Genomic DNA, 25,848 nt, shown 5'->3' on the forward strand with positions numbered 1-25,848 from the left:
AAACCCCTGCCCTCCCAGCTGCCTGGTTTGGCCGCAAAGCGTCCCTGTTTTTGTGAGTTTGGTCTACAATAAAGGGAAAGCTCTTGTGTAAGTGCATAATTGTTCCTTGGACCCAGAGATAAAGCCAGAGGATGCAATTAATTTGTACCCCCATCTGTCAAGTGCTTTGCATGTGTGCTCGACTGAAGGACAACATCAGGCATGTGTCTCTTTATATATTGGAGCACTATTCCCCTTTTGATTTTATCTCCCAGCCCATTGATATTCCAGGAGAGCAATTTGAGTGATGTCTCCATCTTTCTATCTTGTGTATTTTGATTTATCATGGTCCTCATGGAGGTGAGTAAGAGTTTTGTTTGTCGCTCAACTATAAAGTGTGTTTGTTCAGACTGTCTGTCGGCTTGTGAGAAACTGTAAATTTGGGATCGAGTGATGTTCAGCCTGAAGTCTGTAGAGGAAAGCACCTAGTGGTGATTCTTTACTAATATAACAGTAACTATAACTATCCAAATAATATGAATATCCCCCCATCCCTACATGACTGTATTTGAACATCCCAGCCCCAAACATTGCAGAGTGCCTGTCACCCCCCTCATGCTGGTTAGAGTGTGGACCCACTAAACCCGCCCGCAATCCCCAGAAATGTATAATGGTAAGGTATGAAGCAAATATGTTACAGTGTTCGTTCTATTGTTGTCTCATTATTAGCCCCTCTTCATATTGATCGGATTCCTGGAGGGGTGCCCAAATGCGCAGGCCGGCGGCCATGAGTGTTAAGCCCCATAGACCGTGCGTGCTGCAATTGTGGATTGATGAGATTGGCTTAGGCCAATCTTTCCTTGAAGGAGCATCTTCAGGATACTGATGTCTCAGAGTTTACACACTCTTCGGGCTCTCAGGTGTTTCGTCGTTTGTAGGTTGCGCCTCTTCCGGGCAAGGGTCTACTCTTTTCTGTGACTTCCAGCTGTGCCGCCTACGCCTGTCATGTGCTCCCTGGTCACCAACACTCCGCCATCCATCCAGCCACTCCCACGCATCCTCTGGCGTGTCGAAAAACCATGTTTTGCCCTCTGCCTCTACCCTCAGCTTGGCCGGGAACAGCATGGCTTATTTCAATTTTTTTGTCTCTGAGGGCCTTTTTGACTTTGAGGAAGCTGTGTCTTTGTTTTGTTACTCGCAGGGTGAAGTCTGGGAAGAAGGTGATGGTGTTTTCATATTTGACTGGTGGGGCGCAGCAGGCAGTCTACAATATAATATCTCTATCTCTGAAGTTGAAAACCCGTGCCAGTATCAGTCTCAGTGGCGCCTCCTGGAACGCAATGCGCTCTTTCAATTGAGAGATGGAGAGATTTCTCAGTTGTAGACATTTTAAAATCAAGTATTCGACAAATAGATCTGCCGCTGGTGCCTCTGCTCTTTCCGGGACCTCCAGAATCTGGACATTGTTCCGCGTCGACCTGCCTTCATAGTCATCCAATTGTGCAACCAGCAACTTGCTAGTAGCCGCCAGTTCAAGGACTTGTTTCTGAAGTGTGGAAGTGTCTGCCATGAGTGTGTGTGTTGTGTCTTCGACTTCTTTGACTCGGGTGTCCATTTTTCACAGCTCTGCTCTTATGAGGGAGACCTCTGTTGAGACGGAGTCCATTTGCGATTCAAGGCAGGTGCGCCTGAGGTCCATGCTGCTCTTCAGCTGCCAGAACACCACCGCCCGCCGGCGTGAAGTCACCGCCAGCTAGGCTCTCCCCCTCACGCAGACGGGACCCTGTAATGGCTTCGATGCGGGTTGGAGGGGGGCGGTTTCGGCAGTTGTGGATCAGATCAAAGCCAGGTAGGGCAGCGCATAGTAATTTTGCGATGCCTGTAGATAAGTTATCAGATTGTGTGGGGATCTACGACGAGGGTCGTAGGAGCCGCGTTAGAGTGCGGCCATCTTCCTCTGCTGCTGGCCACGCCCCAGTTTGACAGTTTTAAGTAAGACCTTATAAAAAGGAGCCACAAGGGACCCTTATAGGTTATTTTGTTAGACCTGTCACACACACTTTTTAGAGGCATGTTTCATCATTGAGCCTTACCCCAGTCCCTATAAAATAGGGTTCAGAGAACACTTTCAATGTATTTCTGTTGTGGTCTTAAAAGATTTTTTGATCACCCTGGTGTCACTTTATTGGTGAGTGCCGGAGGTATATAAAAAATGAAAACACGAGTATCTGAGGGATATGTGTCTCTAGACCCTATATAGCGGACATATTCCAGCCTTATACATTTGGGCTCTAGGGGGTCCAAGGCTTTCTTCACAACTATATTTAATGCAGTGGGTCTTAATGAGTTATTGTACTGTCAGAAGTCCCATTCCCATCGGTCAGAACACTCAGCACATAACCTCTAACATGCACACAGGATTACTCTCCCTGTAATACAAGCATTTGCAATGCAATAGGTCTCGCCTTTGTGAGAGTTTGAGCTTTTGTCATTGTAAATGACAATGCCTTACATTTATGTGTTTTTAAAACCTGTAAGCGGTCCGTAAACACGCACTTTGTACGAATAGCTGGCAGTAAAAGAGGTACAGTTACTGCCAGCCTTGCTTCTCGTAAGCAACGTCTAAAAGTACATAGTGAATGTTTATGCACCCTTGCAGGTTTTCAAAACACATAAATAAAAGGCATTGTCATTTACAATGCCAATAGCTCAAACTCTCTCAAAGGCGAGACCTATTGCATTGCATTAGGGGCATTCTGAGAGTTGTAGTCTTAGTTTGCTTCCATTAAAACAATTAGCCTCATACACTTGACAGCAATAATGGTGAGTTTAAAAGCAAGGACTTGAACCAGTGTGTGTGAGAACCTGGCCCCCTATTATGACGTTGGCGTAAAGTCCGAACCCAGGTGCAAACAAGGACGCACTATGGACTGGAATCCTGGACAATGCGGAAGTGACTGCGCCACAGGCAAACTCGGGCAGGTCAATCCTGCTGAAATATACTGCATGGAAATGTGCAATAAATTATGTTAAATGCGGAATTCAGGACAGAAAACAAAGCTTCTGCTTGCAATTTCTCACTTTCCAGCTGAGCCATTTATGTACCCTGTAATTACCGCACCCTGAGGTATCGGTATACACGGAGAGCAGTAAATACCTCACCACCCACCTCGTTATCAGGTCCACTGAGTGAGGTTTGCAACATATTGTTGTTTTACTCCTCAAAGCAACGACATTCCAATCATCACACGGGCGACACCAGCCCTGTTGCAGGCAGGCCTCGCCGTGTAAACAGGACACTGCAGACACCGGGCTCGACAGAGGCCACCTCTGCCCGCAGACCCCGGGGAGGCCGGGCCGATGCTGAGTCAGAGCGGAGGGTTACCCACGCCGCAGGGTTCGAGCACAGCAGTCAGTACGGAGGGATACTCTCAAACTGCATTGTTTGGGACCGGCAGGGGTCGGATGAAGCCGCTTTGTTGAGGGAGAGGAATGTTCTGAATTAATGCACATGAGAAATGCAGCATAGAAAATACCTTGTGCACCAACGAGCACTGCAATTGCACTCTGTTGCTGAATAGCGTTAACAAGCGTAGGGCGGGCAGGAGCAAACTTCACAGTGTCATGTCGCTTGTTCGTAGTGTTCGAGTGTGGTGTGGTGTTACAATGGCCTCTGGTGCATAGCTATTCAAGCCACCTGTTGCAAAGTGCACGGTGCCGTCCCGGTTATAAAGTAAAAGTATTGTTAGTTACACTTAAAAAGCAGCTGCATTTTAGCCTTAAGTTTTAATGTTTTAAACTTTACCCAAAACGTTTTCTATAGCTCTACGTCCACAATAAAGGGTAGCATTAGAAGCGATATTCAGGATGCAACTGGAATTTCCACCAGGGGTATCGGGCTCCTTCCAAACCACACACCTGTTAAAAACACTGCACTCCTGCGACTTCACACACCAGGCACCCACCCAGCAGGGCCATGTGTCACGGTCTGAAGTGAAAAGGGTGAGAGCGAAACAAAAGCGACGCCCCTGCTGTCCGTTCCTGCTGATAATTGCAGCCTTTTATTGGCCCACCGGGCTATTGTGTGACAGCTCATCCGGTCGGGACCAGCTTTTACTGCCTCTGTGTCAGGCACTGTTTAAAAACACTCTTTTAAACAGAAATTTGTGAATTTCTTCCAGTGGAATGACAAACGAGCAAAGACACAGTGCAACTGTTATAATGACGTCGTGGTTTTATAGCATCTACTTCAACAGTCAAGCAGCTGTAAGGAATAGCGCTACTCGTATGGCGATCTGTAGGTGGGCGCAGCTCCAACACGGTTGAACCCAAGACCTTCAGATTGCAAACGCCCCTCAGCCGCGATCACTTAACCCACTCAGCTATCCTAAGGTGCTTGTGAGTGGCTGGGGGTGCTTTATCGCCATCAAAAACACAATACAACCCCCCACCCCTCTGTGCTCTACAAATGCAAGGCTTACTTTCGGGCACCTCGTGGCTGGCGACCGCGCCGCCTCCTGTTACAACCTAAGCCCCTCGTGCACTTTCCCAACTCTGTGCACTGCGTCGCCTGGGGGAATTGTGTAAATCAGCGCGTAACCTATATGCATCCGAACACAAAAGTAGTTACGCAGCGTGGCCTCGGAGTGAACCGCTCTGCCTCAACAACCTTGCATTTCTGTCCTGCACACGCGGAGGCTCCTCCGAAGTGCAGACACTTGGATTTCTTAACAACCTAGGATATGAAAAAAACAATGCAGCCGGCGAGAAGGGGCGGGACTGCGAGAGCCGATTCTGACGCGCGCCTTCGGATTGGGCCACGCGAGCTGTCTACGGTAGAAGCTCACGCGCGACCCGATGGCGCGCGTCAGAATCCGACGCCGCCATAGGGAATGCTGGGCGCGCGGCCAGCTTTTGTCTCCCCTTCGTCGCGTTTTTCTGCTGAAACTCCGACTATAGTTCTCTGGCGAGAACACGCTTCGCGCGTTACTAGCCGAGACCTAAAAAACAATTAATTAGTCTCATCGCATCTCTTATTTCTAAAAGATTAAATCATAATACGTAACACCGCACACTATCATGCAAGGCAATGCAATGTTCTATCCACTGGGGATTATGCATGCATCTGATTGTTTTTACATACAATGTTGACAACACTTGGTGGTGACAATCCATGTCAAAACACAGCAAAATCATGACGGGTAAGAAGGTCACCAGTTTTAAGCTTTATGTATGACTTCACCTTTTTGCAGGATGTTTAAACTCTCACAAGAAGTGGGGGAACGGGGGACATGCTCCAGTAGTTACACTCTATTATAGTTTGAACATAACACCAGTATCAAGAGGAGAGAAAAAAGGATATCATAGCGAGCTTGGTTATTCATGTATTAATTCATTTTTATCACCATATTTTTTAGGGCTTTTTGTTTTTTTGCGGTCAGATTATGATATTGTACTTTTCCAGTGCCCATAACCTTGGTGCCTTTCTTTACTGCCTCCTGAAATGCTATAATCTTCAGTGGGATCTAAGAAGTTGATGGATTAAAGAAAGACGTTTTCTTTAGTGTAGTGTGTGTCCCTTCAGGTAGTGGTACTGTAGAATTGGAGAAGATCTTCTTGAAAAATTCAGCTAATTCACAACATAATTTGAATTTCTCAGTAAAGTTGGTGGAGGCAAACCAAAGCTCCTTTTTCAATACTTGATTTTTATTCTTTGGTTAGTGACCCAGGGGTTAGGTTAACTACAAAATTTGGCTTCTCCAAATGGAAAGGAGCGTCAATGTATCCGCTATGGTATCCAATCAATTATTGTTTTTCGAGAATCAAATCCATAGGCAAACTTGTTTCATGTGTTTTACATTTATTAATTCAAAGGAAAATCATAGCTCCAAAATAGAACCGTATCCAATCTTCAGCCAAATGTAACAATATCCGTTCGTCCGCCTATGCGTTTCGTCCTCACTTGGACATCATCAGGGCTGGAAAAAAGGATAAGTACACAAATCGATATAAATCCCAATGTATTCTTAGAAAATCAATAATTCAATCACATTCCCCAAAATGTAAAACATAATATCAGTTTCATTCTTCAACAGCCCCTTTGTGTCTGCCTATTTAGAATCTAAATTCCATATAATATACCCATAAAGAATGTTCCAATAAAGATTTTTTGGATGGAAGTCATCATGTGGTATCAGCACCCTCCTTATTTATACCACATCAATCCTAATCAATTTCTCTCATGTACTATATACCCTGTTATTACCATGCACCATGAAATTATATTTAAACTTCTGGCAAAAACGAATCATACATAAATCTCTTAAATTCTTTTTCATCATTAACTCCCCAACAGCCATATTGTCTGCTAAATTTCTTTTGTCGCCTTTTGGAACATACCTCCTATGTATCTCCTAAGCGTTTATCCTTACAGTTCTTCAGCTCTTCATTAGCTCAACCCATACAAGTGGAAAAGGTTGTCCTGAACATAAAAAAATATATATGTATGCTTAAAACCAATTTATAAAGACCTATTCGCTTGGGGAAATTATTTTGATAAATCTCATTTTTATATTTAACTTTTTACATACCCCCCAAACAGAGACATAATAAGGAAACGGAATCCTATACCTTTTTTTTCTAATATGTTATGTTATAGAGAATTTGTATCGCGCACTAATACTCTAGAGTGTCCTGGCGCGGAAGTGGGCTGCGGTAGAGGTAGGAGTCAATTAGACGGTCTGACTAAACAGATGTGTTTTTAAGTGTCTTTTAAAAAGTTGAAAATCTTGAATAAGCTGAAGGTCCGCATGGAGCGAATTCCAGGCCACTGCAACTTTGACATATATTTAATATATTATCAAGTATGTGACAAAAGAACACAAAATACTTATTGTTCTCTTGATTATTAGTCACCAGGCTCTATAGATCTATTGCTCAAAAGCCCCAGTCAGGCAAAGCTCCCCATATCACCTCCTGGTTCTCACCTCCTGCCAGAGTGTCTTATGCTCTGGTCTTCCTTCCACGGCCTGGCCCTATAAATCCTGCCGTAGAATTGACCGTCTACAATACCTGTATTTCAATGTACCAAATGACCAATAGGAAGTTGCTATTTCAAGCCTCTGAATTAGCATTGCTGCAACCGCGGTTCCCTCTCTGGTCCTCACAGTACTTGACCAATCACCGCTCACGAGCCAATGGTACTATTATTTGAGCCAATCGCCCGTCCTTAGTTGCAGCATTTGTACCTATTGCTGCTTCTACATCACTCGAATCATCGAATAGTGCGTGACTTAACCTCACATGAGCACCTTTGCCGTTCATCCATGGCATTGGCCCCCTCCTCCATTATCACAAAGTTTTTCCTGATGTCCACCTTCTTCCCAAATCCAATCTGGTGGCTGATTTTAATACTGACAAGATTGTGTTGTGGCTTGACTTGTCATGAAGAGCTAGGATGTTACCCCGTCTTCAGTAAAGTGTCCAGGCTAGCGTGTGAAGAGTCGGGCAAGAGTTATCCTGGTGTTCTGTATCCTCTGATGCAGCATTTGAGGCGATCAACCATCCCTTTTTCTCCTCACCTGTTCATACATCTAATGTTTACTACAGGTGCCTGGAGCTGCATTAATTGCCTATAAACATGAATTCACCACACACCTCACACTGTGGATTTGCTAAATTGACAATCTCTTTGTGGTTTGAAATGGAGATTGTTGACTAGCTGAGAGTTTCATAGAAGAAATTCAGAACAAGCATTGGCAAAGCAAATGGGTCTCGCCTATATAAGAGCTATTGGCTTTGTCAATATGCTTATGCCACATTGTACATGAGCGTGGCTACTGTTCAGCATGGCTAAAAGTAAGTGTTGTAAAGGAATGGAGTGTCATAAAGTGGACTAGAGTGGAGTGAAGTGAAGTGAAGTGGAGTGTCATGGGGCAGCGTGGAGGTTTGTAGACTATTGTGGAGGGAATAGAGTGTCATGGAGTGGAAGGGCATAGAGTGGAGTTGAGTAGATTGTCATGGAGTAGAGGGGCGGAGGGTGGAGTGGCATAGTGTGTCATACAGTTAAGTGTCATAGACTGGAGTAGTGTGTCGTAGAATAGAGCTTAGAGTTGGAGTAATGTAGAATGGAATAGCATTGAGTGAAGTAGAGTGCCATAGAGTGGAGTAAGTTTAATTGAGTAGAGCGGCCTAGAGTGAAGTGGCGTGCAGTACAGTGGGGCAGAGTAGATTGGTATAGAGTGCATTAGTTTTGAGTAAACTGGTTAGAGTGCATTGGCGTATAGTGCAGTGAGGTAGAGTGCAGTAACTCAGAGGAGAGTGGTGTAGAGTAGATTGCAGTGGCATAGAGTAGATTGTTTCAGAGTAGAGTGAAGTGGTGCAGTGGCATGGAATGCAGTGGTGTTGAATAGTTTAGAGTGGCATGAGACTAGAGTGGCTCAGATTAGAGTGTTGCATAGTAGAATAGAATGTCGAAGAGTGCAACGACATAGAGCACAATGCTGTATAGTAGCATAGAGTTGCATTGAGTTCAGTGGCAGAAAATACATTCTTGCAGAGTATACTGCGTTAGAGTGCAGTGGCGTAGAGTAGAGTGGCGCAGAGCGGAGTGGCCTTGAGTACATTGAACCAGGGTAGAGTATAGTGGCGTAGAGTGCAGTGGTGCTGAATAATTGCCATAGAGTGCATTTCCATAGAGTGCAGTGGTTTTGGAGTAGAGAGGCATAGAGCGCAGTGGCATAGAGTGGTGGATCATGGAATGCTGTGGTGTGGAGTGGTGTAAAGTGGTGTAAACTAGATTGTGTGAGTAGAGTTGTGCAGGATAGAGTGGTGCAGGCTAGAAAGTAGTAGAGTAATGGCATACAATACAGTGACATAGGGAAGATTGTTTGACTGGAGAGGTGTACAATATAGTGCAGTGGTGTAGAGCACAGAGTAGATTAGAGTGGTTTTGCATACAGTCCACTGGCGTAGAATGGAGTGGTACAGAGTAGAGTGCAGTGGCATAGAGTGCTGTAGAATGCAGTGGCGAAGAGTAGAGTGGTGCATAGTAGAGAAGTGTGGGGTAGAGTGCATTGGCATAGAGTAGAGGCGTAGAGTTAAGTGACAGAGTGGATTGGTGCAGAGTAGACTGCAGTTGTGTGGAGTGGTGCAAAGTAGAGTCAAGTGCCTTTATAGAGGGTTGAAATCTCGACAAATGACACTGTCTGCCATTTCATTGTGATGTTTTTTTACAGTTCATTTAATTTCGGAGTTCTGTGCTACCTAAATTGTACTACTAGCCAACAATGTACTAACCTTTGTAAATACCACATGCGCACCATTAATCACTTTTGGAGCACCCATTTGTTTACCTCTGTATCGAAGTAAAGAAATGTACTGTATGTGATCCCTCAAATAGGTTGTGCCAAGGGAATGTAGGCTGAATTCTCTCTCCTGGGGAACCATATATTCTTGCTATGAATTTACTGCCCACAGAGGGTTAGGCTCAGGATCTGCGGCCATACCTCACTATGTATGGCCGTTGGCCATGCCCAGCAGGGCCAGCTTGTTTGCGGAGGGGTTTGCTTTCATAGATGCTGAATGTAGTAAAATAGCTTAACTGAAAAGAAATACAGTTTAAGTGAAGTTATGGTTGAATTAAGGTGCTGTTATGTAAAAAAAAAAAGCTGAAAAAACTTACATCTCCCTGTTCTAGTATGCTCTGCAAAACATAGCTTGCACACTTGCAATACAAACCATTACTAACCCTCCAAATACTGTTCTTAAGACCTCACGATGTATATACCAATAAATATGAGGGCTTTACACAACATCTTTATGTTATAGAGGCACAAAATTTATACTATATCCATAGTTCTGTCATTCAAAATACAAGGTAATGTGTTATTACTGAGATCATGTATGTCATTTGTGAAGTCATCTGTTATATCAAAGGTGAGGTCAATAACATTACATTTGGTGTAAAAGATTTCATTCGCATGGATACACAAACATTTTCCAACATGTCTGGACTTCAGGCAAACCATTATAGGTGTATGGGCATATCAAGATAAGCAGGATACCCCAGGTAATTTGGAAGAATGTGGTTCTCCGTTGTAAAATTCCTCACTTTTTAGGTCGAGCCTGGAATACACGCATCCAAAGGATGCGGTCCAGGTGGAGAACTATAGCTAGCTGACTCGGGGGAATGAAGGACAAGAAAGTGCCACGCGCTCTCCGGCTGGATTTCACTGCGTGCACGCGCACCCACACTCACGCATGCGCACATCACAGCCACACGCATACACAGCCAGACGCGCACACACACACACCCCCCCTCGCCGCACCTACACACACACTAGCGCACCTACACGCACACGCAGAGACCCCCCACACACACACCAGCGCACCTACACACACACATACAGAGACCCCCGGCTCTCCCCCCCCCACACATAAACACATGCGCGCACACATAAACACATGCGCACACACACACACACAAGCGCACCCCCCTCCCCCCTACAACTAAGCCCCACTTACCGCCACTCCGGACTTCTGCAGCCTCCGCGGGGCTCTCCCTCGGGCATGGGAGTCCCGCGTCACCACTGCCAGGCACTCCGTGGGCGCGGGCTTCACAAGACGGAAGTCCCGCCCCACGATAGGTTTCGTTTTTGTAATTGCGTGCGCACGTTTCAGTGCCGCCGAGCGCGAGGAGTATGTTTTTCGAGCTGAAGGGAGCAGGCAATTTTGTGGGCACTCCAGGCGTAGCAGGCATATATTATTGGCCGGAGGGAGCTTTAATATAATCATGGCGCCAGCAGCCGCAGGCTCTTTCCGACCCGGTCTGCCACGTGCTTCTTAGCTGTTATTGAGGAGAAAAAACACTTTCTACAGGGTCAATGAAAGGTACCCAAGAGCGTTCTTGTCCCCCATTCCCAAAGAAATGTAGTGTTTCCCACACCCCTGTGCCTATTAAAAGCCCTTCTGCCTTTCCAGACTCTCAGCAGGTGGGCCCTGTATGTGTGTTTGCTAGGGCTTCAAGTGCGAAGCAATACTAGCGGCATGCGCTTGTTACAAGGTAATGTGTCTTCAGTTTATTACCCACGCTGTTATGGAATCCAGAGCGCCGAAGTCAAGTGTGTCTGCTTCATAAACAATACTGCATCGCAGAACACCATTTCTGTGCAATCTGCAGAGACGCCAGTGCCAGGGACGCTGAACAAAAGGGTCACTAAAGAAACTCACTGTGTTCATAAAAAAACAGGCCAGGTGAGGAGTGTTTCAACGAATCCGAGGTTAAATCATCGCTCTGCCTAGAGCGGCTGCAAAATATTTTATGGGTGTCATAAATTGCAACGAATAATGTACCCCCTGAAAACAAACATCTCCGCTTTTGCAATACGCAGACAAATGCGCTTTCATTTAGAGGGAAAAGCGAGTGCCACAAACTGCTGCTCATAAAGTGCGTCACGAGGAACAGACTGCGGGGAGCACAAGCAGGATTTTTTGCACGCACTTTCAATTGCCATTTCTTACCGCGTGCTCTAATCCCAGCTCGTTCCCTTTTATTGGCGTTCAATCAGCTTTATTTCAATTTGTGAAATCACTCCCTTGCTTTCCTTTCTGATGTAGGCCTTGCTTGCCACGTGCGATTCCAACCAGCAAATCCCAAATCTTTCAGCAACTGTGCACAAGGCAAGTAGGGCTCGTAGTGATAATAAATAAAAAGAAAAATAAAAGCATTTGCAATGCAATAGGTCTTGCATTTACGCAAGTTTACGCTATTGGCATTTTAAATGACAATGCCTTTTATTTATGTTCCTTTTTATACAAACAAAACTTAACTACTGCATAAATAAAAAGACATTGCCATTTACAATACTAAAAGCTCAAACTTTCCTAATGCGAGACCTATTGCATTGCAAATGCTTGTTATTAATAGAGTTGACATGCTAACTTGCGCAACCGCACGGTTTTCAAGAAGAGCTGAGTGCATCCTGTACATGTAATGCTGCAAGACATGAGAATCCTGCAGTCTGTTAAACATTTCCCAGAGTGTGGGCGGTGGTCAGAATTAAAAGGGGAGTGTTAGATTGTTGAGGGAGGGTCGTGTTGGCTTTTAATTTACAAGGTGATAATGCCGACCTTCTATGTTGTATTCTTTATCATAAAAATGACTGAAAAACGTATTGAAACATAAATATTTTCAATTTTATTTAAAACTACTTTGCCAACAATTGAAACTCTATTTTCTGTCTTTTAGGAAAGAATATTTATGATATTGAGCTCTCCTGTGGCACTTCCTTTCTTGAAATTACTTGCGAGTCCATGCAGGCAAGATGAATACAGGTAATCCATTTGGATCACAGCATTCTGGAGCTGGCAATCACTTTGGTGGACATCAGCCAGGAGCCGGTAATTCTTTTGGTGGACAACAGTCAGGCGCAAGCAGTGCGTTTGGCGGGCAGCAGTCTGTAGCAGGAAGTATCTTTGGCTCATCTCAGTCTGGTGCAAGCAGTGTCTTTGGTGGACAGCAGTCTGGAACAAGCAGTACCTTCGGTGGTCCACCATCTGGATCAAGCAATCTCTTTGGGTTACCACAATCTGGCTCAAACAGTACTTTTGGTGGGCAGCAGTCTGGAGCAAGTAGTACCTTTGGTGGGTCACAGTCGGGAACAAGCAATCCTTTTGGTGCATCTCAATCTGGAGCAAGCAGTGCATTTGGTGGGCAGCAGCAAGGAGCAAACCATGCCCATGGTGGGCAACAGTTTGGATTTTTACCAACAACTTCCAGCAGCTCAACCGGAGTGTTCCAGGCACAGCAACCTTTTCAGTTTGGTCAACCCTCTTCATTTGGTCAAAGCAGTGGATCATCTGGTCAGCCATCCTCATTTGGGCAGAGTACTCCGGTAACTGGAAGTAACCCATCCTTTGGGCAGGGAGCCAGTGTTCCTGGACCGACATCTCTTTTTGGACATGGGGCAGGGGTCACTGGACCAACCTCTAGCTTTGGACATGGTAATGAAACATCTGGGCAAATATCTCTTTTTGGACAAAATAGTGGAAGTTCTGGGCAGGCACCTTTATTTGCACAAAATAAAAGAACCTCTGTTTTTGGACAGATTAGTGAATCCCCTGCAATGACCTCTACATTTGGACAAGGCAGTGGAGATGCCAAACAGACCACTGGCTTTGGTCAAGATAGTGGAGCAGCTGGAACGACTTCTAGTTTTGGGCAAAGTAGTGGGTCTCCATCAAAAGGCACTTCTTTTGCACAAAATCTTCCTGTGCTGAGACACTCTAGTCTTTTTGGACCAGCTAGTGGGGGTATTGGGCAAACCAGTGGCTTTAGACCTAACAGTGGGGTTCTTGGCCAGGACAGTGGGGGAACTGAGCAAGCCTTTTTACAATCATCCGGAATAAACCAGGCTGCCTCCCAGCCAATATCTGTGTTTGGCAAGCCCAGTACCTTTGGACAACCTCCTGGATTCACACATCTCTCACCATCTGGAATTAAGCAAGTCACTCCACTGACTACAGCAACTACAGCCACAAGCAGCTCTACTAGTGTAAGTGACAAGGGATTCGGTTACAAGCCGTCGAGCATGCCAACATTTTCTGTTCCTGATGGTCTTGGAAATACCCCAGGAACAAGTGGAGGAGTTTCAGAGTTCACATTTAAACCACTGGAGAGTGCAACATTTAAACCTATCTTTGGAGCGTCACCTGAGCCGGAAAAATCCCAGGCACAGATAACCCCAGAGTCTTTCACATTTTCCCAGCCTGTCAGCAATACACCTGCAGGTATTACCTCAATCAGTTTTACCTCTCAATCAGCCAATCTCAGTACGAACACTGGAAATAATGTCAACTTCTCCAAGCCAGTACCCAGTGGGACTCAAGCACCTGCCTTTTCATTCTCTTTGCCATCTAAAAAATGTGAGGGAGAAACGGCAAACCCCAAAGCATCATTTGCAAGTGCTGGTAGCAGCTTTGTAAGTTTCTCCAGTTCTTCTGGTCTTTTGCCCTCAGGACAGGCATTTCAGACAAGACCGTCTGTGAAACTGGAAAAAGAGGAGAGGGACAGCTCATCAGAGCCACCTAGTGTGCTTGTAAAGGGACAAAAAAGAAAAGAGGATTATTCCTCATTCAGAACAGAGCATGACACTGCTGAGGTTCCAGAGCTGACATCCAAGAGTGATCGTCCCCCAGAAAAACGCTCTCTTATGCTAAACCGCCCTGGCAGCAAACTATTTGGGAGAGTCCTCAAGGATGTACTAAAGAGTAACGAGCAAATCGGACGCCACTGGGAAGTAAAACATGAAAAATCAGTGCCAGAGGCCAAAAATCTTGAGCAGCCAGCAACAAGCCAGGCCTTACGTGGCCTGATGCAATCAGTTGCAGCAGAACAAGGAACCGGGCAATCAGGGATCAAAAAGGGGAAGCGTAGAGGTAAGCCATACTAATACTAAATTGTTGTAAGGCAGAGAGCATGAGCAGTGAAAGAAAGTAAGCACCCTCCTTCTAGGTAAATATGGGACCATGCTACAGGAGAGAATAATATTATAAAAGAGACTTCAGCTCTGGGCAAATAATGTAAATATAGGTCAGTGTTAGTTGATAGCATTGAGTACCAGCATACAAGAGAAACTTTACTGCTAAAGAAAGAGGGGCACCCCTTTGAAGAAAAGCATCTCTGCTGTCAGGTGACAGGGAAAGGGCCACCGTACTAGGGGAATATCTTTGCCAAAGGGAGAGTGCACCAACCCCGTGGAGAAGTATTTGTCTTTTGGGCAAAGAATAACTCTTCATGGCCTAAATATTTTTGTTAGGGGATAGTTCACTTTAAAGTGTGGATACAAAATTTAGAAATAGTCATTTTATCGGCCCAGGTTTGGCCTGAGATAATCTCTTTGCCCTCGATGGCAACCCACCACAGGTACACCGATGTCTGAATTTAACCACAGCATTCTTACATTTCCTGTACTATTGAGCTCATGTAACACATCAAAGCTGGGCGTTCCTCTATTAGTTGCTGACTGCTTGGTTATATAACTGCATAGATAATTAAAGCCTGATTCCAAATTTGTCATACCTCGGAAATAGTTTACAGATTTTGGAATTTACTGCACCAAAATCTGCATGTGTTGCTGAATACCATTTTATTTTATCCTGCTAGTTTTGGCAGACTTGACGTATGGAAATGTAATTTAAAAAAAGGTTCTGTAAATGCAACCCTACTTGTAATTCTGGCAGCTACACAAACAGGAGTTTGGTGCATGGGTCAAAAACTCCGACAGACTCTGAATCTGTGCCTAAGAGTAAGACATTGAAAAACTGTGCAAGCATAGTGGTATGTAGTGCAATTTGTACTGAAAAGAGCATTCCTCCTCACCCGAATTCGGGGTAACGTGAATTTCACATATTCCTCAAGCTTTTTCCAGCCTTCTTCATTGGAAAAATCACAGCCCAAACCAGAGCCCATTAGCCAAGAATATTCTCCGTTTTAATGCGAGGGGTGCCAGGTAGTCATTTTCAAAATTAGGAAAGAACTCATCTCCTTCCTTCATACCTGCCCACATTTTCAGGCAAGTTACTCAGGTATTATTATCCGCACAGACAATTTTAATTCTCTGGACTTTTAGATTTTTAAGTATTCTTTACCCAGAAAACAAGGCAAAATTTGGAGAGAAAAACGATGCTGAGGAAGGGTAACCAACTTCATTAAAGGCTGCTACATACTTAGCCAGTCGTTGACATCCCCACACGTTCATTTTTAACTGGCTTGTTAACAACTTTATCGGCCAACAAACTAGTCTCATATGAAAGATTTTATTAATCTGCTTATCAGAAAATAAAGCCATACCATCACCGCACATTTCTTTCAGAGTCAATGGGGCCAGCTAAAAAACAGTCTTCTTGCTCCCCTGAAAGACATTCCTGAGTAAACAATTTTTAAAAATCGGGCTGCATTTAAACATTTTCTTTTTTTTAAATGCTGTATTTAAAAAACAGTCACTGACATGGTGGCCTGCTGACCCCAGCAGTCCACCATCCCTGTGAGTGCTTACCATTGCCAGTGGGGTCGCAATTTGCGCTTGCCTCATGAATATTGATGAGGCATGCAATTTGCGCCCCCATTGGGAATCGCAAACAGTGTCTGAGACACTGCTGTACATTCAATTTAGCGAGTTGCAAATTGTGAAGCGCAATTTGCGACTTGCTAAAGTGAATGGCCGTACATCTGGCCCCAGGACTGATTCTCATTCTAGTGTGACAAATTCCTTTTTATCTGCCTGCTATTTGTCTTATCTTGTCCTGTTATAAAGCACTCTATAAAAGTCCTGAAGGCATCACAGAAAAATCATTGTGTGGCTAAGACTTTATTTTCCAAAAAACAGAATAATCGGCCGGATGTTTCCTTTACAAAGGTGAGTTCTAAAAGAAGGGACCAATCCGTCCGGTTGGATATCTCTATTTACCCGACCCAAGCAAACGGATGACCACAGAAGGTGAATGGTTTTAATGTCAGCTTGGTGTGATTCTCCATTTTAGAAGACAGAAATTAATCTGCGTTTGCCTAACTTTTTTGTTCCTTTTTACCAAAGAAATTAAATCTTTGAATCTCCATGGGCAATCGCCAAACTTCCTCTAAAACCCAGAATGTTAGCGCCCCTGTTATGGATATTGTTAACACTTCTGGACTAGCGATCTTGACCAAATTGACAAAAAGGGAACATCAGACATTTTCTACAATTATAGATGTTGGAAAGCTAGAAACATCAAGCATTTTCTCCTGTAAAGAGCTAGGTGAATCTCTCTGAAACTATAATAATATGCCTAAAGTAAACGTTTGAGTAACTTGATGCAGATTTAGAAACTGCATTAAGTAGCTGTAATGGCACATTGTAAGGAGTACTGAAATCCATTTGAGTTTTTTTTTTATAACTGTTCTTACACTCATTACAGTTGTGGTCACATTTGCAAATGTTGTCTAATGGATCAAATATGTTCTGGATCAATAAATAGCCCTGGTAAAGTATGTATCCTCAAGGCGACTTATGTCAGTTTTTGTTTGTGGACTGACTTCATAAAATGCTCTTGTTCCCCTTTTGTCTGGAACTCCATTCACATTGACAATTATCACTGCATGATTCCTCTTACTTGAGTTATTGTTTCCTTAGCTCCAGTCTTGCTTTCTTTTCCTATTTTTATATATTTTTGCTGCACCTGCCCAGTTCTGTTTTAGTCAACCTGTGTTTCTTGCTATGGGGCCTGCACATAGCATTTAATGCTTTAGAGGAATTCTAAAATGGCCTCGCAGCCATTGAAGCCTCCAGGAGAACTTGCAGCAGCTCCTATCTCACTAATGATTTCCAAAGACCAAGAGCATTTATTTAGGAATCAAAAACTGAATTATTTTCCATTTTTAGGTTCAACCCTCCACTTTCTTTGTCTAGTTTTCCTCTAGAAAAGCCTCTGCATCTTCTGTCTCAAACAGCAAGTCTGCAAGGCATTTGAGCAAATCTAGAAGCTGGGAGTTTTGAGCTATTTCAGCCTGCACTTCTGCATTCTTAACCTCAATAAGAGAAAACTGAACTTTCTCTGCGTCTGTGCAGTTTCAGATGCCATGTCCAGAAGACTTTTCATATTATTACCCTTGTACATAGTAATATGTCTAAGTTCTCTTCGTTTTCCCAAAACAATTTCTTGCTGAGGGAAGTCTAGAAAGAAAGCAATAATTGTTCTTGCACTTAACTACTTGTCACAGTGGCCGATTTTCAAAAGCAATATACTTTTAAGTCTGCTAGGCTCTTCCAGCTGCTGAAATATATAGGTTTCTTCAAGACCCTGAGGTACTCAGAGCCAACAAATGAGCTGCACCTTACAATGGTTTTTCATTGTGTACTGAGTATGTCATTTGGGAAAAGAAGAGGGAAAAGTTAGTATGAAGGAAACCTGTGTATTTCTGAAATGTACATCAGGCACTGGGTTTAGGAGAAGTGGTTATTTATACACTTATGAATTTGTGGGTACCCATACGAGCATGTGATTCTAAGGACATTTTGCTAAATATCTTCTTTCTGCACACTGGCTTGCATTTGAAAGGCACAAATGCAAAGAAATCCAATTGGTAATAACAAATGTTGTACTATTCTGTGTTTCCACACTTCTCCGATTGAAAACTTTACCCCACCTGTTGCTGGGCCTAGTGCCTGCGACACAAAACACCCTAAACTGCAACCTGGATACATCCTATTCCACCCAGCAGAATCCATGCTTTTTATGCAATGTGGAAAGCTGCAGATTTTGGGACCTGCATCACCCGCCACTCAGGAAAACCTCTCACCCCCATACATTTCTGAAAACCAGGTATCCGGGGTAATGTGACTTATGTGGTTCAAACATGGTTTGTCTTACCCAGAAGCCCCTGTAAACCTCAAACTTTGGCCAAAAGCACTAACTTTCCTCACAGTTCTGTGAGGGAAAGTTCTGAAAAGCGCCAGGAGCAACAGATTTCCTAAAACCCAGAATCCTCTCCCCCAAGTCTCTTGCTCAAAATGGTACCTCTCTTTGTGGGTGGGCCTAATGCCCGCGAAAGGAAAAGGTCCTAAACACAACATGGAGTTGCCAGAATTTTTCTAGTCAAACCCCACCTTTATGACATTTGGATAGCTTTGAATTTTGAGCCCAGCAGGCACCCAATGAAACTTATCAACCTGTACATTTCTGAAAACTAGATACCCAGGGGAGTCCAGCGTCGTTTTCTTCGCATGGATCTCACAATATTTTCTTACCCACAATGCCATTCAAACCTCTTTGGTTAAAATACCTATCTTCCTCACATTTCCATGAGGAAATTTTTTGAAATCTGGGAGTGCACAAAACACAACCACCTTGCGTTTTGTGTCATTTCCTACCATGAACGCTAGGCCTGCCCACACAAGCTGAGTTCCATTTTTATGTGGAGACATGTGGAAATGATGGGTGGTTGGAAATCTTTGGATCCCCAGAGATTCCAGAGCTTTTCCTTACAAAATGTAAAGAAAATGCTTCATCTTAGCCACTTAGGCAAAGTTTGAAGGTTACATGGCATTATGGAAAAATTAGTGGGATCAATGGAAGTTGCTCCAACCTTGGTACTTCATGTTGTTCAGGTCTCAGAAACGTGAGGGATTGTTATTGTTCATTCTGTGTCCATCACCTACGTAAAGTACAGACTTACACCAGTTGTTTTTGTTACGTGCAGACGTGCTAGCTTCAAAGAGCAAATACTAATACAGTATCAGAATATTGAACCTATGCCTACTGGAGGTGTGCTGTAAACCTCTTTTCACTGAGTGTTTTTCCAGGCCCCACAGAGCAGCACGGACACACGCCGTTGCCTCTTGTGTTCTGCGCTTCCAGTCACTGTTAGAGGAACTCTTCCGCGTCCTGAACTGTTGGACGCTGCCAGACACCCAATACCCTGGAGGCCGGCCCTGCTCTTTCTACTGGCTCCATCATTTACTCAGCACTAACTCAGGGACCTGTGATACTTCGTACACGATTCCCCTGCTTGCCCCTCTCCAAGGACAGTGGCTGCTGTATTATCTGCAACCTATGACTCAGCTTGAATTTGTTCACTTTGATGACCCAGCCCTTTCTGGAAGACACTCCTTTGAGTAACCTTACCCTGCGGTTTGATACTGACGCTGATACCAGCGCTTTCCCCTTGTGCCCTCCCGGTGGGCCATAGGCAGCACTTCAAATTAAATGTAATGGTGCTGAAGATGACCTGCATTTTTATCAGGTCGAAACGTTGTTGACTCGCTAGCACAATTCCCCAGGCGTATCTATGTTTTCGTCCTTCAATCCTGTAAATGGTTTTTTATCCGCTTTGCCGCGGCGGACTTTCCGCCGCTGTGTGGGAAAAAAATGACGCAGACGTACCGAAAAGGCTAGTGATAGTTAACGGAGATTAGACTATTACTAATGTATTGTATATAATTTACCACTGTTACTTTGCGCCGTCCCTCTATGATCTACACTTGTCACTTTGCGCCGTTCACTGTTTTCACAAGCACAAACGTACACAAGTGGTATATGTTACATGTCATTAAATGTAACCCAGTGCTTTTTTCTTTGTTGTATCCAATTCTGAATATAAAACCGCTCTTAGCAAATTTTGCAAATCCATTGACGTCTCCCTCCCTTTTTTATCCCCTTGTTCTCTTACAACTATTGTGTGCATACTTAAACTGCCTTGAATTGATACCTGAGACATTGTTAATTGTTGCGTAAAACCTTGTCAGGGCAACAACCTCTTTATGGGCCATTTACTTGCCTTTCACGCACCACACTCAATCAGTTACACATACTGCTAGCCACTGGCCCAATCCAACACAGCAGAACACTTAGATGAACATACCCCTGTCTTTCAAGGGCTGATCACGTTCATATGCTAAAGGGAGGAATCGCAAATCGCACTACCTGTCACCCAGTCATCGACCAACTTGCATACAATTTTTGCTGCCTGTCAGCTATCTGCCTCAAAGTCTTAACCCATACCAAACGCGTGCCAACGAAACCAGTATTAACGACTCCATGAGAGCAATATGTGGCTCAGGAAGACACGTCTTTCAGCCACCTTTGGAAAGTGTCATGCACTCACTGTTCTGAATCTAACTCTTTCCAATTTGTGGCTCTGAGTTAGGTGTTCGAGGATGGAGATATTTTTTATTTATTTAATAAGTTTTAGATAGCACCGACTTCACCCAAAGGTATCAGAGCGCTTTACATAGTTGGCAAGTAGAAGTTACACAAGATACATATGGAGTAGTTACTATTAAAGGTACAAACTGTTGTGCACACCAACAAAGTCAAAAATAGTTCTGTGAAACACATATAAAATGAACAATATAAAAATGCATTAACATAAAAAAAATAGCACAGGTAGATTGATTTAAACTAACAGTCTGAGTTTAATCTGTCGGTATTTGCAGGAAGTGAGGACAAAGCGTATTGGCGGGAAGTGAGCACAGAGAATACAAACCTAGCATAACATGGTGATGTTAACCAAAAGTATACACATGTATCATATGTCTGCATTACATAAAATATAGAGTCTGTGCTGTAGGTTCAAGATAGGGGTGGAATTAAATGTAATGCCGGTGCTGACTACTTAAGTTCAGGTTGGGATATCGACTGGTTGGTTATCGCAAAATGCGTCCAAAATGGATCCAAAGGCCCCGCCCTGCGCATGCGATCAGTCCGAAGGTATATCTTGTGCTGCACAGGGGATCAAGCCAGGCTGTAGACTCTGTGCTCCAGGTTGTACCAGGCATCTGGGATTTAAGGCAGACCGCCCTCTTGACCAAGAATGGTTGGGCGTCATGTAGTCATCGTGCCCCAAGCTGTGTCAGGCAACAGGGAATCATAGTAGACCACCCCTTTCACCTAGGGTCGGTTGAGCACTCACCTCTAACATGGCCGCCTCTGTTTCATAATTCTCTGTTCCTGCAGATCGTGGTGTCTTGGAGTCTTGAGAGGCAGCAGCTGTTAGGTTGCACAGTGGGACCTGGCTTGTGTTGGCTTTTACTCTGCGGTGGGAGAGAGATTTACTTTACCTCGTGGTGAGTGGGGAGCACAGGGTCAGCGGTATTGGTGGCCGTATGTAAGCAGGCTGCGGAGAAGGGGAGGGTACTTTTTGCAGCCGCATGGCTGCCTCATCCTCTTCGTTCCACATTCCATCTGGACACATAGACGCAGTAGAGTGGGAGCGGCAGCGGGCCCCCGCAATTAGCACTGGTACTTATTCCTGTTCCTCCTGGTGGGATTTTTGCCAAGGATGCTCCCTGGCCTGGAGCCTCTTTCCGTGTTCCTTCATCAGGTTGGTGTACAGTCTTCGCTTCTTATCCTCTTCGTCCATTTAGTTTCGTTTGTTTCTTCCTATGGATCCAATGGACGGAGGCTCGAAGGAGTGTGGGGCATGTTTCCTGGGATTTTCGCCATATGGCTATTCCTTAGCTGTCGGCCAGGATGCCTCTGGGCTAGATTCCTCAAACTGAATGAGCAGTTCTACCTTTGAAACCAAGGTAAACATCCCTGGAAAGTCCATCCTACTCCTACATTCCCTAAAGAGCTCATCCAAAATTACTAAGAGCGTTTTTGGGTCACAAGGTACTGTCCAAAATTATGTGCAGTTTTGTGACTGTAATGCACTTGTCATATGGCGAATAGCACATTTACCATATTCGGGCAAAGGATAAACATGTGAAAAATAATAAAGTATGCTGTCGCTATCCTAACCAAGGTGGACACTATTTGTGCTCTTAGATGAAGAAACGGTCAGTGAGCGTGTTTTCTAATTGGAGCAAGAGCCCTCACCCACCTAAAAAGGGTGGCATTGTTCATCATCGACTAGCTCCTCGTTGCGCTGCAATGCCCAACGTCCCCCTGGATAGGGGCTCTTTGCTGAAGATCTTTTTCTCAGTTTTCCGTGAATGAAGCTGTATGTAAGTTGCGAGCTAACTGAAAATGTATACTGGTGAAGTTGAAATTAAAATTAACTAAGGTGCCCTGCTTAGAGTACTTTATTCTGGGGGCACCTGTTAATATGTAGATGCAACAAGGGATATACCGGGAAATAATGTTCCTTTCGATCCTCCACAAATGGTCAACATGTTTTTTGCCCTCTTTAATGTATGAAGATCTATGGCAATTTATCAGGATCATGAAAACCTAATCTACATGTAGTGGGACCCTATTTCAATTCAAAGTATGTGTCCACAATACTAATCGACTAAGTGGGTGTTCACAAAATGTACGATTTCTTTATTTGTGAACAGATAATCTAAAACACTAAAAACTACATGAAAAAAATAAATATATTTATATATCAAACAGTGTGTTGGTTTCAAAGGATATATAATGGCAACACGTTTCAACCCTGCCCAACCCTGCCCGGTCTTCGTCACAGCCTTTTAGTGGACACAGTGCACCAATCCCTTATTTATAAACACAAAGTGATAAAACATACTGTGGAAAAGTATAAAGGTAGGAGAAATAGCAAACGATATGAATAAACTTAGTTTTGTAAGGCATTTTGAAAATACAATGTTTCATGTCCTTTTATAATGACAAATGCCAATGTTCCAAAAAGGGGGGATGCCTCTATTACAAATAGGGGGTGTATTTGCTAATATGTCACAGTGACATATAGGCTCATTAAACGCAATGGCTGCCGATAGAAGTTAAATAATGTTGGCCATATAAAAACACATAGCAAGAGCAAAGCCAAGTGGCTAATTTAGTGTGAATGCCCGATAATTCAAACAAATAATTTCTCATAAAATGCCTAGACATCGCTATAAAACCAAGTTTGTTGTCCTGTCCAAATAATCTCTAATACCAAGCGTATAGAGCAAGTGATACCAATGTGTGTAAAAAACGAAACCTATTTCGAAGATAATGCACAATATCGTATTCCGATTTGAGCTAAGAGAGAAAAAAATAATAAACATTTATATATTTAAGCTTGTTCATACTGAAAAATATAAGAAGTAATTCCTATCCCATGCTGGTGTAGTGGAAAGGAATACTGCTGTCAAAAAATGGAAACTAACATAAAACCCTTTTCAGGTCGGTTTTTGTGTTTTGGATTATTTCTTCACAAATGGAGATAGTACATTTTGTGAACACACACACTTAGTGGATTAGTATTGTGGGTACATACTTTGAATTGAAATGAGGTCCTAATACATGTAAATTAGTTTTTTATGGTCCCGATGAGTTGCCAATTGATCTTCATAGACTAAAGAGGGCAAGAAACCTAATGTAGAGGCTAGAAAGAAACATTATTACCCGGTTATTCCCTGGTTTTCTTCATTAACAGGGACCCCCCCAGAACCTAGTTAATTTTAATTTCATCTTCTCCAGTCTACACTTTCAGTTAGCTCTCAACTTAAATAAAGCTTCATTCGCAGTAAATTGAAAAAAACGTATTGGGCAACAAGACCTTTTTCAGGGGCTTGTTGGGCATTTCAGCGCCGACCCAGCGAGAAGCTTGTCCAGTGATGAAGCATGCCGCTCTTTTTGGGTGGATGAGGGCTCATGTTGCAATTGGAGAACACTCTTGCTGACCATTTATCCACCTAGGTGCACAAATAGTGTCCTCCTTGGTCAGGGTAGGAGCAGCATACTTTATTATTTTCGATGGAGTGTGTATGCTGGACCTTGATTACTCCCAGTCCCTCCAAATCTTGTTGAGGATAAACATGGCAAGCAGGCCAAAAATATGAACCATGTGTATAGAACTGGATGCAGAGTTATGTGTAAAGATATGTATTTGTAAAGCTCACTCCCGGGAGAGTATCCTTTTGCCTATGCAGTAGTAATCAGGACTGTGCCATGGACTTGCCTAGTTGAAGACCTAAGTCTTAAGCTCCCTGCAGAATTCAAGAATTTAAGCAGCAGCTCTGATATGTAGGGGCTTTTGGAGCACAGTAAGAGAAAGTAGGCAGCGGATTATGGTGCTGCTTGTGCATGGGATGTGTGAGAGTAGGAGTTGGCTAAGCGCACGTGTCTGGAGGGTTTCTGAAATGTGATGAAGTTGTTGAGGTATGCTGGTCCAGTTTTGTATACAGCTTTGAATGTGTGCTTGAAGAGAGCTTGTTTATGGATTGGAAGAAGGGGAAGTTCTTTGAGGTGCTGGGTGGACGTTTTAGGGTAAGCCTGGCTGCTGCGCTCTTTATGGTTTGCAATCATCTGGTTAGTTGACTGAAGGAGTCATTGAATGTTAGGGTGAGTGCAACTCACATGGGATCGAGTCCTTAGGTGTAGATGAAGTGATAGCATGTGTATCGCTCCTACCTTGACTGTCTGCCTTCTACCTTTGCAATATCCCTATATAAACATACCCAGCCAAAGCTTTTCCTACCTCTACATGTCTCTGTCCCCTTCAAAGTCCTGACTAGTCCTCTATACTTGTCAAGTGCACCTTCACCAATGCCTTCTCTGACTGCCAACTGAGGCTCAGGAAGACTTTCTTTCATGCACCTTCAGCCTACTCACTCTGCTAAATCAAACTGCTTCCAGATTGTGGATGCAAGTTGGGAGGTGTCCACTGGTGCCTCGGGCCTACATTTCTGGAACTGAGCGAGCATATTTATCTTTGAAACTAAGATAAACATGCTGGGGAACATTGTCCAAAGTTCTCTAAAGAGCAATTAAAAACGGTTAAAGCCTTAGGTTTTGCCGCACAGAGTTTTCATTGCAAACGTAGTCTATGTTCTGGGCATTTTTATTTGCAGTGGGGTGACTGTAATGCACTTGTCATATGGAGAATAGAACATCTACCACGTTCTGGCTGTGGATAAAGTTGTCAAGCAGGCTATAAGCAAGTCCAAAATGTTCTCAACTAGAGGAAACAATTTAAAAGGTTGCTTATCTAGTGAAGTAGTGGCCATTGGAAGGTAGGTATCCAATCACAGCCATTGAAAGGCCAATCCTAGAGTAGTTCCATCTCTGTCAATTTTCCAATATTTTACTTTTGTATGGTACTATGTAAAACACGTTGAAAAGCATAAGCCTGGCTGAGAAGGGCACTGGCGACTAACAACAAGTCTCCTTCCTCTCTCCTTGCTTGGAGCAGATTCCGCAACAGCGACATGGTTAGATCTTTATTGCTGATGCAGAAATGCAGTCATCAAAGCACCGATCCTGCAGCCTTAAAACATCCTCCACAGCAGATGAAGTAGCCTACTGCTTCTGCAGCAATAAGACTGTCAGTGAAAGTCACTTGAAAGTCAAGGGAATACTTTAGTCTTCCTGTTGTGGGCTGACTGTAAATAACATACACATTGTATGTTGCCAACTGGATCAGGTTGGTAAACAACTTCTTAA

At 43.8% G+C, this 25,848-nt stretch overlaps 1 protein-coding gene across 1 annotated transcript in view; it reads left to right on the top strand.

Moving 5' to 3' along the window:
• Positions 1-25,848, top strand: part of MCM3AP (minichromosome maintenance complex component 3 associated protein) — a 642,417-nt gene that overhangs the window by 16,304 nt on the left and 600,265 nt on the right. The window contains exon 2 of the mRNA XM_078681440.1: positions 12,227-14,415. Coding sequence (XP_078537566.1) covers positions 12,303-14,415 — 2,113 coding nt within the window. The 5' untranslated portion in view covers positions 12,227-12,302. The remainder of the gene's footprint in view (positions 1-12,226; positions 14,416-25,848) is intronic.

Source organism: Lissotriton helveticus, chromosome 3_1 (assembly GCF_964261635.1).
Source record: "Lissotriton helveticus chromosome 3_1, aLisHel1.1, whole genome shotgun sequence".
Lineage (NCBI taxonomy): Eukaryota > Metazoa > Chordata > Amphibia > Caudata > Salamandridae > Lissotriton > Lissotriton helveticus.